The 16,534-nt window shown below is 33.9% G+C and overlaps 1 protein-coding gene across 2 annotated transcripts in view; it reads right to left on the bottom strand.

The window, feature by feature from the left end:
* The window catches only part of WDR70 (WD repeat domain 70), a 140,172-nt gene that overhangs the window by 88,837 nt on the left and 34,801 nt on the right, over positions 1-16,534 (bottom strand). For both annotated transcript variants that reach the window (XM_075526438.1, XM_075526439.1), the window contains 4 exons: positions 13,741-13,800; positions 8,343-8,476; positions 2,995-3,148; positions 1,139-1,215 (listed from right to left, as the gene is read on the bottom strand). In XM_075526438.1, coding sequence (XP_075382553.1) covers positions 1,139-1,215; positions 2,995-3,148; positions 8,343-8,476; positions 13,741-13,800 — 425 coding nt within the window. The remainder of the gene's footprint in view (positions 1-1,138; positions 1,216-2,994; positions 3,149-8,342; positions 8,477-13,740; positions 13,801-16,534) is intronic.

Below are 16,534 nucleotides of genomic sequence, written 5' to 3'. Positions count from 1 at the left end.
TTTGGTATATTAGTTAGGCACTTGCTTAGACAGGACAAAATTAGACAATCTTCATAATTTATAATATCTCAATTTGTTTTTCACTATCTATGAACTATTCAACCTAATTAAGAAGCTGTAATAATGTCTAAGTACATTCAAAAGAGCAACAAACTTTTTAAAGTCTCTATTCTACCATTTAATAAATATTTCTACTATGGAAGTAAAACCTTTTTGTCTGCCAGCTGGAAAAAATACATAGCTGGCTTAACTTGCATGTATTTTTACAATTGAACTGCTCCATAAAGCACACTGTAGGATTTAAGTTTTTTTAATTCTGCCACAGTCTTATCAGAAATTGTGAATTTTCCTATTAAAATCATTTTTTCATGTACCTGTGTGTTAAACCAGTAAGTTGGACCCTTTTGGGGAAAAAAACCCCATGTCATTTAAAGTAATTGATAATTGGAGTCTTCTGTTTACTGTGGACCACGCTACAGATACATTAGTGGGGCAATTCAGTCTTCCCACTCACTGTCATTCTGGAGTAAAGGAGACTGCATATTTGAAACATCAGTTCAAAAATCATTCATGATCTTGCTACTGACAGCTGCAGTAACTTTATTAATTAATGCAATTGCCACAGTGATATTTTGCAGTTTGATTCTAACCACAAAGATCATGACTGAAGCCACAAAATAATTTCTAACAGCCTCTTTGGCACTTGTCAAACAACATCCTTCAATATCCAATTACACTTAACATAAAACTTGCAACTTCCAATTGAAATATACTACCTTCCCAGAGAATCCAGTTACATTTGAGTCTCTACACAGCAATTATTCTACTCTGAAGATACACTGGGTAAAGTTACATTTTGTCCAAGAATTTTTGTAAAAACATGTTTAACCAACAACTTTCGTAAAATATCATTAACAGTCATTTTAAATTACAAAACTAAAACACAGACAAAATACATTCATTAACCAGAGCCAAAACAAATAAAGTTTTTGCTTCCAGATCTCACCCAACATTGTCCTGAGCACTTGCTCAAGATTTAAAAGGATGATATTTAAAGCAAATTAGGCCACAATATTAAAACACAAGAGCTAAACAAGCCGCTCAAAAAATCCTGACAGAGACACACCTCAATACTCACCCATCATTAGAACATGTCAAAAATTCTTCCTTTATTTTTGGATGCCAACAGCCTGAATTGAGCATTGCTGTGTGACCCTAAGGAAATAAACACAAAGAGGTCTTACAAGGTTTTGTAAGATGTCTTACAAGGTATAAATTTTACTCCAAATCCTTCAAGTAGAATCACATGAGAGCTGAGGGCTGAATCAGACCCTTTTGACCGCAGCAACGGATGACTGACATCACAATGATTCAACAGATTTTATGTACTCTAACCCATTTCATCCTTGCTTGTTTTCATTTTCGAATTATAAAAACCCTGCCATTCTTCTACTTATATTTTTTCTTTCAGAAAATGGCATGGAATCATAATTCCCCTTTTTCTCTTGGGAGAACTATAATGCAGAGAAAGGATGAAACAATAGACATCAATATGGTGTCATGCAAACTGTTTTAAGCTACACAAAAATAACAGGAATAACAAGAATTACCAGGGTGACACAATATTCATACACACAATGCCAAACTACACTAGCCAAAGACCTTGTTGGAGAAAACTGAGGAAATGGAATTTGAGAGTCAAGATGGATTTAACCTCAGGTGAGTTTTTCATAAAAGATTAGAAGTTGCAAATTGAGCAGTCAACCCTGTTTCTTTAGGATGGAAAAATCAGAAGGTAAGGATTTTGTCCATAGTAAGCGATTTCCATTGCGGTGACTATGAATAGAAGATGTCTTTGTCCAGTTGGCTTTACTTCTTTGAAGTATAGGCGCATGCTCATTGACTACATTCAAAGAGAAACTTGGAAACTACTCCTGCAACGGTGAAATTACTTCAGTTTGCTTTAAGCACAAATATGGAGAGAAATACTGAAAAGTTAATGGGGCAATATAACAAATATTTTAGTATTTTGACTGTTGGACAGCAATACACTGGAATTCTAGAGGTTTACAAGAGAAAGAAAATCTGAATTATTTTTAAGTAAACAAGAACTAAAGCAGATGTTACTATTTGATGGTTTTATGTACATATCACTAGCCAAAAGAAATAGTCATCTGACAAGAACAGCTTTAGGCAAAACAGCATTTAGCCTAGTTATTTGGCAATATACTTTACAAACAATAAATAAATCAACTGTATCATCAGTTTGAGCAGTAGATTTTATCATGACTTTTTAGGCTCAAGCTATTTAAATAACTGACCTGCATTTAAATCATCTCTGTAAACAGAATCCTTGTCTCATACAGTTTGTGGAAATGCAAAGGTAAAATGGTCAAAACCCAATCAACTGTTGTTACAATACTTCAAAACTATGAATCAGCCCTTCTCAATTTGTATTTTTAACTACCATTAAAAATGTACCCATTGTTGCTTATTAGTCTTACTCTCATGGCATGCAAGTAACAATAACAACAACTTCCAAACCCTACTGTGAAACACGTAAATTGTATCAGCAAAAGAATGGAGATTAGAAGAAAGCAAGAGACTACACCAGATCAATAGTTTCTAATTTTCTTTTTTGTTGGTTGGACAAGGGTATGGGGGAAGCTGACAATTTTTACAAGATACACTTTTACACAGATGAATTTGTTGTAGCGTCATAGAAACATTAATTGGAAGAGACCTCTTGAGATCACCTAGGTCAACCTCCCACTCAAAGCCAGGTTATAGCCAACAGCAGATCAGGTCAGCCATGGCTTTGTCGAGCTGGGTCCTGAAAACCTCCATGGATGAAGGTTCCACAACTTCCAGCATGTATCAATATACTGGACTATCGTATCCCGGAGACAGGGCTCTGCATTCTTCCTTACTGAACTTCATGAGATTTCTCATTAAGAGCAAAAATACACTATATTGTCAGCCTTCTGGCATTACCTTTGTGTTTGTCATATCCACAATGTATTGGTCTCCTTTTATGCATTCCATTACTGGGAAGCCATCTCTGTCAAGAACTTTTGCCTGAGAGTTACCAGAGACAACGAGAATGACATCTCCTGTGCTGCTATACTGTAAAGATTTGATTTGGTGACTAAAAAGAAAAAAGAAATAAAATGTTTCAATTAACTTCAGTTCCTGTAAGCCTACACTAAAACAAAAGTGTCAATGGTGAGAGAACATAGTGCAGAAATAGACCCATCCACATTCTTATACCAAAAAGGTGGGGAAAAAAAAAAAATCTGAGATTAATGGATTAAAGCTTTTTATTCCTCTGTGTGTGTGTGTGTGCGCAGATGTCACATTTCCTTCTTCAACCACACAGCACATCAAACAATATTATTTACAAAGCTGGCACCTAAAATGTCATTTCTGGCAAACATATTTAACTTTAAGAATGCTCTTAAAACTCTAAGTGAAAAATAGTATGTGTCAGATTCAGCTCTTCAGGGCTGAAAATTTTTTTTCATCTTCTCAAAAGCAACACATGGACTAACAGTAACCTATAAATTACTATAAAAGGATGTCGTAGTCCTACATAAAATTCCACTGTACATTGAACACCAGGAAATTAGTCATACATCAGCATTCTTGTATCTTTTTCTATGTTCTGGGCTATAGTTTCATCAGGATCTTAGATAAAGTTAAATACACCATCAACCCTGGAAATATGACAGTAGATAACTATCTGCCTAGTCTACTAGTCTTAGATGATTGCTCATTTGCTGTAAAGGTTTTCTTACATATGTTTTCTATTGATTGGGAAAACCTGGGACAAAAATCATGGAATAATACCAAGACAACAAAAATTATTAACTGAAAGTGGGAAGATGGCTGATGAGCAAGAAGTCCATTTCCAGCTTCAGCATCTTCTCTCAGCATTCTGCTTTGTGAGCAAAGTTCACTGCAGTTGCTCTATCTGAAATAGATATCCCTTTGATCCCCTACTCAGCTATAACTCCATTACAAGGATGGCAAAGAATGCAAAGCAGTCTATCCACTCCACACCTGCCAGAATTTATACCCTGGCACATCAACAGAACGTGCACAATAACATTACTTTATATTAATGCTTCAGCTCTGCAGCTAAATTAACCCCAAATTAAGGACTAGAATGGATTTGCCAGCTGGATTTGGATTCCCATGGCGTCCAAACTGTCCTCAAAGGAATATCTTCCTTTTGGTGAAGAACATAACCATGTGCATTCAAATCCTAGTAACTTTAAGGGAACTACTTTTTAACACAATTTCTTATCAATAAAATTAACACTTAGATGATCAACACAACTGACTATGCAACTTGTAACTTAATGTTTGACATCTTACATGGTAGTGACTTCATGACTGACTCAGCAGCAGGTATTATCTATCAAATCTCTCCTCAAACTGTGAGTTACTATACAAAACACATAAAACATTGTAATAGGTATTTTAAAAGTTCTGTGTTGATCATAGTCATGTAAACTAAGCATAAGATACTCATTCAAAAAATGTTTGGCAAAACTGATTACATTATGATTCAAAAGCCAAAAATTGCTTCAAGCATCCTATTATGTAATACAAACTGGCAGCCAAATTGGCCCAAGTATTATAAACTCTGATTTTTAGTAGAAAGGAGACACTCAAATCTGGGAATTTCCAAAATAGATCACAGGCCATGTCTGAAAAAGCATCCTGAGCCTAAAAAGCAAAAATGGATACTTGCTCAGAAGAGGGGAAAAGAAGGCCAGCTGCATTAAGCTCAGAGGAAACACTGATAAATTAAAGAGAAACCCACAAGAGAAACAATATCTAAAGTCTAGAATATTCTCTGCAGACAGCTGATAAACCTAGACTAAAGAATCCATCACATTCGGCTTTAGAGCAGCAGGCATCTCTTAGGAATTAAAAAATTCTCCTCAGCTGTACTTCTGAGTGCTCTTGCCGTATCACATGATTTATACAAAGCTAAAAATATTCCCGAGCCCCACCTGAGTACTGCATGCAGAATGAAGTACTTATCCAGTTATATTTCTCACACTCTAATGCTGAAATTGTCAAAAGAAAATACCCAACACATCTCCAAAGCACAGATTCATGTTTTGCACTTTTCATTGTTGAAATGTAAGAACCAAAAATAAACATTTAAAAACTACACTACAAGATTATTTTTGCTTGATGCATGCCTCATGCATCAAGAGGATTTGGCCTCTAGATGTGATTAAACAGCTCGCCCAGAAGTAAACTCTGATTTCTGAGAGAATCCACAATAAGTAAAGGCCCACAGAGTCTTCTGAGAAAACTGTTTTTCAGACACTGAAGTACTGAAATTTAAACTACAGACATTAATACTGTTAACATAGCACTGTTCATAATTTGACCAATTATCATCTCATTGCTTCTTTGTAGTTCTATTTCAGCGTGTTTGAACAAACTTTGTTTTCATTTTAGATTTAGATTTGAAGTTTCTTCTAACAAGGAAGAGCACCTGATTTTACAGTGCCTAGCACAACATAACTAATAATTCATCAAATCAGTCATGTGAAAAAATTAGTCTTGAGAGAAAAGATTTCCACAACCTTTATCTAAAGGGGAAAAAAAACCCAAACAAATGCAAAAGCCACCTTTGTGACTGTGCAATACAACTTTAAAAATCATGTCCAAAGATTGGTTCTATAAGCAGGGTATTTGCAAAGCCCCAGAAGTTCCCGCTTTTCAGATGTTTATTGGAGTATGACCAGGAGTGAGGCTCTGCAGAGGCAGTTCTTAAATAAAACATTTTTGGTTCTTATTAATGTTAAAGCAAAAGTCTTGGGAAACTTACAAAAACAGTTCCCTTTAATAGCATTAATCCAAGTCATTTTGGTTTAAAGCTGCCAAATGTGCATAGTACTTTCTGCCAGGAACTGCAGAACAGAGCTACATACATGGGTAGAATCGTAACACACGAATAACTTCTATACACGTAACACAGCTTTGCCTTACGCTTGCCTTTGCCTTTAACACCGAGGTGTGGTTTGAAGGTACTAGTGTTTTGTCAGGCTCTTTTGTTCTTTTTTTCCTTACACCCTAAATCCAAGGAGAAATTAACAGAGCAACCTGATATTATGCTACAAAATGGAGCCCGGACAATGTAGAACAGTTCTCAGGCGTTTTTATTCTTAAAATGAAATTAAATTTATGGCTCCAGAACTGGATTTCTGCTAACACGTAAAGCTTCCATACCAGAACTCCTCAGAATTCTTTGAAATTAAGGTCTGTGAATGTTAACAGTCCTTGCAATAAATTCCATAGTGAAAAAGATAACATAAGAATATATATACGCCTGGGTCTAAGTTATATAATATTCCACATAGTGCTCACCAGCACACCTCAATATCAGCATGAAATAACTCTTTCTTGAGTTTAGATCTTTTTGCCAGACAGAGTTATAGTTCCAGTTTTATTTTACGAAAAGATACAGAAGGGGTATTTAAAGAATATATTTTTAAAAACCGAAAATTAGCACTAGACTTGCAACGTAAATGAAATTCCCAAACTTTTCACCAGTCAATTGTATTTTTAATATTATATTTATATTTTTATGTATTTCTTTTATACTTCAACATACTCAAACTCAAGAATGTACATTCCACCAAGAACATCCATATAAAAATACTTATGAGATACTTATAACACACTAAATGAGCAGTGTCAGGGATAACAAGCACTTTAAGCTCATATTTTACCATCAGTTTTTGCCAAAAGGAGGTTACAAATTTATTTGCAAGCTGTTTTTGTTGAAATGGGACATCAGTGTACACTGTACTTGTGGTTTTTACACTATATCTGTGTCATTCCATTATTACCAAGTACTACTATATCTGAATGCACTCTTCTGCTCAATTTGGAAATGCTTCAGTTAAAATAATCTACCGTGGGAGTAAAGACTGTCAGCTCTTTCTTACTGCTCAGTTATGACAGAGGAGAGGAAAATACTATTTGTATCCTGCTAAGTAATCATGTAAATGAAACTCATGCCAGAAAAGTCTGAATGTGACTTCATATTTGGAGAATTTTTAAAATTTATTTATTTCAAAGCAGCACGTTTACTAAGTTCTGTTTTCAAAGTAAATGTGCCATTCATCGGTTTATTATAACAAGGTAATCTGTCAAAGAGATTAGAATTGCATAATGAATCAAAGCACATTTTTTATTTTCCTGATTTTCGCAGTTTAGAAAGTCAGTAGAATCCCTTTCTATTTTGCTCCTTTTCAGGCTAACAGCCCCAACTTTTTCTCATCTTTCATTTTCTAGATTCTTGGCACATCTATAATTAGTCATACACATTCTAACCTTCCAAACTGACCAAAATTCAGCTGTAACTTTTTAAGACAATAATGATTAAAAATAGACATTCTAAGGACTACTTACTGCACATAATAAATTTCAATCCCTTTTTTAAGCGTACCGAAGTATCTTATAAAGTGCACCACATTAGTTAGACATTAGAAAGTACGTTGCTAGAACAACTGTGTTATTAATTTATGAACGTGTTTATCTGAAAGTTCGCTGTGCATAAGACATGCACTCCTTTTGAAGGAGTTTTCTATTCCAGTTCTCTGGAATAAGTAAATGAACTCGGTTCATTTACTTGCTGAATTACTAGTGAACAGTATGGACAGTATGGAAATCAATCTCTAAAAAACGCTTCCTGTATTTTTTTTAAATTTACATATCTATGAATTTATAATGTAAATAAATATATAGCTTTTTTCTTTAAAAAAGACAACAGACTTATACTTTTTTAAATGCACACTATGTAGCTATTCAATTATCAGTGCAATGCAAAGGACCAGTGGTTCCAGAAACAGAGGGTTTAATGAAAATTAGATACCTCCCACTCAGAAATACTGGCAGCAACTACAGAGGCTCTCCACAAAGAGGTCAACTGTTTTAACTTTCTTCTCTTCTTCATTAATTTTATATAAGCAGAGTACATATGGAAAGTGTATTCTATTAATTTTGATTACAACTATGAAAGTCAGCCTGTCTCTGAGAGGTTCATAATCTATTTGCTTATACTCTATTAACAAATTCATATGCAAATTCACCTGTAGCTTTCTAAAAGAGGGAAATATGCAAGTCATTGGAAAAAGCATGAAAAGACATAAGCAGACAAGTTCTCAGGTTCACATTCCATTTACCACAAAAAGTACAATGGCATACAAAAGCCTTTTAAACAAGCTATCTTACAAGGCTTTTGTGCATTCTATTAGGAGCTTATCATAGGCACAGTCTCAGGTGAAAAAGACAGTCTTCATGCCTACCATTCACAAGGCTGGAGTGACCGAAAAGCTTGGAGAGAGGCATCCATTCCAGCAAAATCCCAAAATTTAACATCATAGTCATATCCACCAGTTATCAAACGGGCACCTGAAGGATCCAACCCCAAAGCAGAAACCTATACAGGAAAAAAAAAAACCAAAATATTAGTATCATTCAGGCTTTTTATTTCCCCTACAGTTCTTCAGGTGTCACCGAAATACAAAATACTACTAAAGTAAAAAAAAATAATTCAGTCTGCTAGTTTCTTCCTAAAATATATCACCTATATTTTGTTTTTGAATTTTCACTACCTTGCATAATGTCTGAATACTTTGGAAGGAGCAGGGAAAATGGAAACGGAAATTACATAATCTGAATAAACCACTGAAGATAGCTGAGAAAAGTTAGTTTACAGTGTTTGCTTTCTAAGCATCTCATTGCAGAATTTCGATATGTTTCGTTTCTGTGAAGAAACTATACTCTAGACTTTTCTCAAAAGTACAAATAGTATTTCTAGCAAGATACTGAAATGGCATTTAACATCCATCAGTTTAAGATGTTGCACTAGTTTATTCAAGACAGTTCATGTGCATATATACGTTGTTTGGTTAAATTTCTCTTCTGAAAAAAAGAAAAGAAAAAATAAAGTATAAACTTGATTTTAAAAAAATCACAAATTTAAAAAAGATACTGATTTAACTAAAAAAAGCTCAAAAAAACTTACTCAAACCCATTTGGTTTATATACAAAACTAGCTGCCTAAAACTACTCAGAACTTTGAGGAAAGAATGCTTAATGCTCATTACTCTAATTTGTTATCCTCAAATCAAAGGTTGATTAAAATGGGATTTTTAGTGAAAATCCTATTTTAATTCTCTATTTGAAGAACTTTATTATAGTAATGTTCAAATCACCATATGTAGAAGTGAGAGTAACAGAAACCAACTCATTGATTAAACGTCCTTTCATTTACCTTCAAAACCATGTCTTCTCTTTTCTCGTTTGTGAAAATATTATCTACTACTATGATTTCAAGTATTAATACAAGGTTAGCTCATGTGCTAAATTAACTTATAAGTCAAGTAAATAGATTAACTGCCCCAAATTAAGTCGTCTACATGAGAGAACGTTGAAAAATGATGTCAAAAACTGTAAAACAAGGGTATTTTTAGAATTAGTCGAAATTACACCCGACCTGAAATGTTAAAATGACTGAAAAAGTTTTCATGAGAAGATAAAACTAATACGGAATTCATGCTTAGGTTTCAACCCCTAGAACACAATTTAAGCTCTATTAGGCATTTGAAGTTAGGCAGATCATGGGTAAAACCTAGACTCTAACCAGAGGATGACTTTTAACCATTGGACAAAAACCTGGGTCATGGCACATACATAAGATAGATAATAATCAGATTCAGAAACCCTTTCACAACAAGGAAAACAGTCTTCAACACCGGAAAATAAAGTGATGATAACGATGATAATAATAATTTTTTTAAAAGTTCTAGAAAATGCCTGGAAAGGTATTTGAAGAGATGAGCCAGAAAATTCTGAAGGAAAAAAAATAATCTTATACTCCACCAAGAACATTCAGACACATAGAAAATTGTGGGGGGAAAAAAAACAACCAAACAAAAAAAATGTATACACAATGGAAGAAGGAAAAGCCTTAATTTCTGAGTGAAAGATAACACCTGAGAATAGTGCCATGGCTAGCAATGCTGAACTTCCTCGAGGGGCAGGGGGAAACCAGGCCAATTACTTTTAGATGCCTAAAACTGTATTAAAAATTCCAGATTTTGATGTATAAAAATTACAATAATTTGCATATAAGGATGCTCATCTATATGTATCTTCTTTACATGTATGCATGAGAAGTACTCACAGGAACTATGATTTAATACAGACATGTAGAAGTACCACCAAAAAAAACTTCTCAAAGATATATCAGTCTACTACTGTACTTTTTTTTAAAGCTTTAGTATATAAACTGTGTTATGGAGACTTTTAAAACTTATGTAAACTGTTGAATAGTTCCCACACAAAACACTGTTTAAAAAATGGAATTGAGCACGAGATATTCCCTTTCCCATGCCCAGTTGAAAAAGTAACAGAAAATAAATGTTTCAATAAAAACACCAGTTATGAATGGAATTTATTCTTTAAGTTTAAGATGGACGATTTGTTTTGCTAAAATTAAGGTTTCTTTATATGAAAGAGTATGGGCTTCTTTTGAGTTTTCTTTTTCCATTTTCATGTAGGAAAGTTCCACTTGGGTATTCTTTATTTTATCAGACACATTTCTAGTCATCTCCTTAAGGCTCATGCTGCTCCTCATGCTGGTACCTCACTGTATTTCAAACGTATAGTGCCATCATATAACCAACAGTTTGAAAAATGTACTTTCAAGAAAACCAAGATGTTGCAGAAATGATGCTGCTGTTCACCAGGCAACTGACTCCTTAATCTAATTGTCCTGCTTTATTTTAGAGGCATTCACTTGCAGAAATCTTATCTTTTACAGAAGGTCTAAAACCTCATTCTTCTAAAGAATGCAAAGGATCATCAGATATCCTAATCCAGTGCCCCCCCCAAATCTAATTTAGAGTTACTAATAGATTCAACATTTTCCTTTTTAATTCCCTGAATCAAATGTTTAAATATACTGCTTTGTATGTACAAATGAATTAAAGAATGAATTAAACTCCACTTAGTGATTATGTCACTGTGACATATTTGATTTTCAAATGAAACAGATGCAACCTCTTACGTGTTTCAAAAAAAATGCCCCTTTTACCATTTAAATGCAAATTTTGAACCCATTCATTTCATTCATTATTTTTAACATGCAGAAAAAACCGGGCAATTAAAAGATTAATCATGCATTCAATTAATAGATTCAAGTGTTCTATTCTACAATAACTACTATAGGAAGGAGCAGCTGTGATATGAGATGTTAGAAAGCACACTGTTCAGAATACCTCTGATTATGTATTCTCTCTCATACTCACCTCAAAAGTGTCAGGAGAAAAAAAATATATATATATAGATCCCTGAAGTTTCATTGGGAACAGTAACTCGTATTACACTGTACAAGCAAGGCAACCGGGAAATTAATCAGATTTCTGGAAAGACTCTCCAGCTTGGGAAATCTTTTCTGAGACTTTTCAGCTGCACAGGAATAGAGTCATCATCAAACCCATGTTCATTAGATTGAAGAGGTACAGATGGGATACATAAGTTTAGCTGAAATACAGTACACTGTATGATTATAATGAGAAGACTGTATTTTAAAACATCGGTGTGAAACACTGATACCAAGATATGAAGTTGTTCCCATCCTTTTAGGTGTGTAATGACATGGGTAAGTAGTTTCATTATTCTTATAACAAAGAAATAAAATGAAGAGATAGTCCTTCTACAGAGAGCTGGATTTTTTCCATATGTTTCATTCACTGCAGCCAGTCCAATCCAACTGTGCTATATATACCCACATTATAATTCACCTCTGCTCTAGGTGGTGACATTCAAAATACCTCAGAAGTCTTCCAAAACCGTAACTTCCACTTTACAAAGCCTTTTAGTTAGAAATAACATGAGCTTATGCTTTTAAGAAGCCATCAAAAGATTTACTGGTTTAATATAGAGAAAAATAATTCAAAAAATGTTTACATAATAAAGTTTGTCAGGAAATATATTCAAGAAATATACTGCAGAAGCAATTACTCTCACATGTAAAATGGGAAACTGGTTTGCACTAGTACACTAGCATCCAAATCCTAGTACGCACAGAAATTAGTATGCAAAGAAGTTACATGCACTGTGTGCATAAAAATCCACTCTACTTTTGTTTAGTGTAATACAATGCATCTTTTACAGGTCTTAAAAGAGTGTATTTTTCTATTTTCATTTATAACACACTTGTTACTTCTTTCCTCTCCTCCCTCTATGTCTGTATGTCTAGCACTATGATAAAACAAATGGGTAAGCCTTATCACCTCTCCACACTCCAAGAAAGACCACAAAAGTTTGATGCCAGATTAATGAATAGACACTTCTGAAAATAACTATTTCTGAAAGCTTATAAAAAAACATTTATGATCTTTACTGTTAAGGTAAACCCCCAGAAAATTCTTTTAAAATGTCCAGTGAATATTAAGAAATTAATTATTAAAAATTCAAATCTTAAACTCGTAAATTATTCATGTTTAATGTTGATTTATAGTTTATTATAGTTTTATAATAATTATATTATTATAGATTTATAGTTGAATAAGTTTATTATTTAAAATAATTATTTAATATTATTGAATGTTAAATTATTTAGTGTATGATTACATTAATTACATAAACAGAAAATTAATCCACAAGTTCTCTTAAAAATCCAATAAAGGAAAATTATACATTTCCTTAGATTGTTTAAAACCTCATGAAAAAGCATTTTTCTCAAATAATTTTTTGTTTTATTTTTCTTTCTTTTTTTTTTTCCCCTCTCCAAAGAAATTGTCAGGAATGCCCTGAGTAAGAATTTTATTAACTAGCAGACAGTGCTTTTGCAAGGATATAATAACAATAGAAGAAATTCTACTATTATTTTCTCATTGAAGCCCAAGTCATAGCCCAAAGTGAAGTGGATAAACAGCAGCAGCATCTTTTTTAATGACCAAAGAAGAATATGGGGAAAGGATTTGGGCATAGATTCAGGGCTATTCATGGCCAGAAACTAAATTCCATTCTATAAAAATAGATCTTCAATCAATCAGCACATAAAAGCAGTTGAATTTGTGTTGGAAGATGAGATTACCCAGACATAAAAATTTTGAGAACAAAGAAATCATAGTTCCAAGTCAGACAGTGGTTCTTTAAAAAAAAGTGAAGTAGCAATATTGGAAGTGAAACCTAGAAAAGATGCGGTCAAAGATAAGGAAGAACAATGTTTCAAGAAATTGAGAATGGTGTGTAAAAGGCACTTAAAGATTCAAGGAGAATAAAGGAGATCTGATTTCAGCTACAAAGACGTCTTAGAAACTTCAGCAATAACATCCTTTTTGAAAACCATGACCAGTCAAAGAAAGGTCTAGATTAGACCTATGTCTAGATTAGGAATGCCTAGCCTAGAAAAGGAACTCTTAACAACTGCAGAGAGTGTATTTGACAAAAAGGAAGAAGAAAATGAGACTACAATTGAGTCAAATGGAGCCACGTTTGGGTTATTAGAAGAAAGCAAAGAGGCAGTCCTAAAACACACTTTCAATTGCAATAAGAAAAGAGCTAGACTAAAACAACAAATTAAGAATTAGTTTCTTGAACTTCAGCTGACAACAAGTATTTGTTAACTCATTTCATAGACTGGCTCAGTTCTAGAAAAACAAGAACTGTTGAAAATGTGTTATTACTTACTGTTTTTGTCCCATGTTGGAGTGTAATTTCATGAGAATCTGGAATTTTCTTGACAGGGTTCTGGGGGGGGAAAAAAAAAATCCACCTCTGTGAAAATAGTGCTATGACAAAAAAAAATCCCAACCAAACAAAAAACCCAATACTGCAATATAAATAAAAGTAAGAAAAGTTTCCCTCACACCAACCATAACCTAAGGAGGAAAAAGAAGAGGGAAATCAGAAACAAGAGACTGATTCCAGACTTTTATTTTCATGGATATAACCCTAAAATATGAGGAATAATTTAAAAAAATGAGACTACCTTAATAAAGAACAGGGAAAGAGTTCCTCTTTTTCCTCTTTAGAAAACATTAAAATTCTCTTTGGTTCTTAATCACCAATATCTAGCAATCTTGAATTGTGATTTAGTCAATCCATCATTATTACACAATGTCTTTTCAAATAAAAGGACTCTATGAAGTTAACAAAATTAATGAAAAAAAATCTAGAAATTCATTACAGGAGCTAAGTTATCTATGTGGTTTCATAAGATCATGGACTGGCTTCCCACTTCCACTTGTGTCATTATCCCCAGCTCTCAAAGGTCTTCACAACTGCCACGTCAATGGCAGCCATAACATAGTCAATGTAATTCAGGGAATTTCATTTAATAGCAACATACAGATTGAAGGCAATTACAGTTTGAAACACCTAACACATCACACTAACATCTGTAACACAAATACAAAAACATTTATTTACACAGAAAGGAATGTACTGAACGTACTCAAGTGATTGCAAGGTCCTACACAGGTCATTTGAATCATTATTCTCAAAACGCTCATTTGTCTGGTACCACTTAAGTTTCCTAAAACAGACACAATCTATCACTTTGATGCCCAATAGCTTTGTTGTAATTTTCTGTTGCTGAAGTCTGATTTTAAAATAATTTTAAGCATACTTAATATTATACTTTATATCTGTTTTGTTACCCATCTCTGCCCATTCCTTCCCTTTCTTCATGCTTGCCACAGAAAGTGTTTATAGTATCAGGCTGATTTCCTTCATCCTCGTTTCACCCTGCAGTTCTATCAGCTTTATTTCTCCGCCTAAACTGAAACTTTCATTATCTTTGGTTTAGCCAAACCTACCCTTCTTCTAACTTTACTTCTTGTCACAAACAACAGCTCTGATTGCCAAAACAACCGTGTAATTTCTTTCCCTTTTCACACTTACATATACAGAGATAAGCCAGCAGAACACATATATACAGAGATAAGCCAGCAGAAGGCTCATGCCCTCTGTTTTCACATTCACAGCATATGCACATCTTCGATAATCACAGGTGTGTGAAGGGGAACTAGAGTATTAGCATGGAAATCATATATGCACCTAAGCAAAAAAATATTTATGGGACTGTGGTCCATGCTAAGTCTGAAAAGGTAACAGTAAAGCTACACATGACATTGTGAAAGGTATAGCCCGCATGGCATTAAGAGACACTTCCACAGACTCACTGGTTTACAAGTTGAGAAGCAGGTATAACTCAAAATTTGCAAGTGAAGCTGTGATTATGGAAATGAGTTTATTGTTCAACTGACATTATAAAGTACCTGGACAAAGATATCATTATAATACAAATTAAGTTTTCCATGCCTCATCATTCCCTGCACTATAAATTGGTATTAGCAATTCTCAGGATGCAAAAAACTGCTCAACAGCTGCTGCATATATTTGCCATCGAAGCACATTCCATAAAAACAGAAGTGTGAAAAGGAAACAAACAGCTTCCAAGATTCATACTGCCATCACCCTCAACAAAAGATATACTACCTCTGTGAATCAAAGGCTTTCACAGAAACCATGTGTTGCTGGAAGGAAAAACAGCATTTTAGTCATTCTCATCTTAATTACTGCAAGATTGCTTATTTTATATTCCAATCCACTTATTGGGAGTATTAGAAGGTTGCTCATTTCATATACCTTACCACAAAGGTAGGTATTGTATGTCTACATTGCATCAGCACTGAGTTTAATTTTCAAAGGGTATCTTAACTACTTTAAGAGTTCTTTCAATAATTCAAACAAAAATATTATTAATAAACAAAATGTGCTAGAACAAACTTATTTAATTTTAATTGCTAGCTCCTCCAGGTGACAACAATCAAATCCCTCTTTTAAAGAGAAGAGTGAACCACTCGCATAAAGACATTTTTGCTTTACAGTGCACTCCTGTTGAACACTGTTCTGGCTACTTATCTTTAAGGGAGAACAACAGATAGGAATACATTCTGCCACCTAATAAATCAAAGAGCCTGAGCCTGGAAGTCAGACATTTGGCGAGTGCTAGTGGTGCTACATTCTGCAGTGTCCAAGGGACGTCTGACAGTTAAAGTAACTGTTTAGACTATTCAAAACAAAAAATTAAGATAACAACATCCAGGAACATATCTTGGCATAGGATCTTCAAATCAGCCAAATATTTACAAAAAAACAAGGTAGCTTATTCTATTTTAGTAACTATGAACTTCCTAAATGACTGAGAATGCTATAAAATGTTTCTAACCTGTTACAACAAATGCCTATATGCATACACAAAAATCAGATGCAACCACCACTTTTCCAGTTATTACATTCCAAACAACAAGGAATGCCGTAAAATCCTTTTTTCACACTCTCAGAGGAAAATATAGTTAATACATTTAATGCTGATTTGAACATCAGGATCCCATGTATACTGGAATATTACTGCATGTCTGAAAAAAACAAAAAGGCAGAGTTTGCCCAAAGTGTACCTGCATTTCCAGGTCTTCCA

The sequence above is a fragment of the Mycteria americana genome, chromosome Z, assembly GCF_035582795.1.
Source record: "Mycteria americana isolate JAX WOST 10 ecotype Jacksonville Zoo and Gardens chromosome Z, USCA_MyAme_1.0, whole genome shotgun sequence".
NCBI classification, from domain to species: domain Eukaryota; kingdom Metazoa; phylum Chordata; class Aves; order Ciconiiformes; family Ciconiidae; genus Mycteria; species Mycteria americana.
Note: the sequence above shows the minus strand (reverse complement) of the source record. Positions and strands in the feature narration are given on the sequence as shown.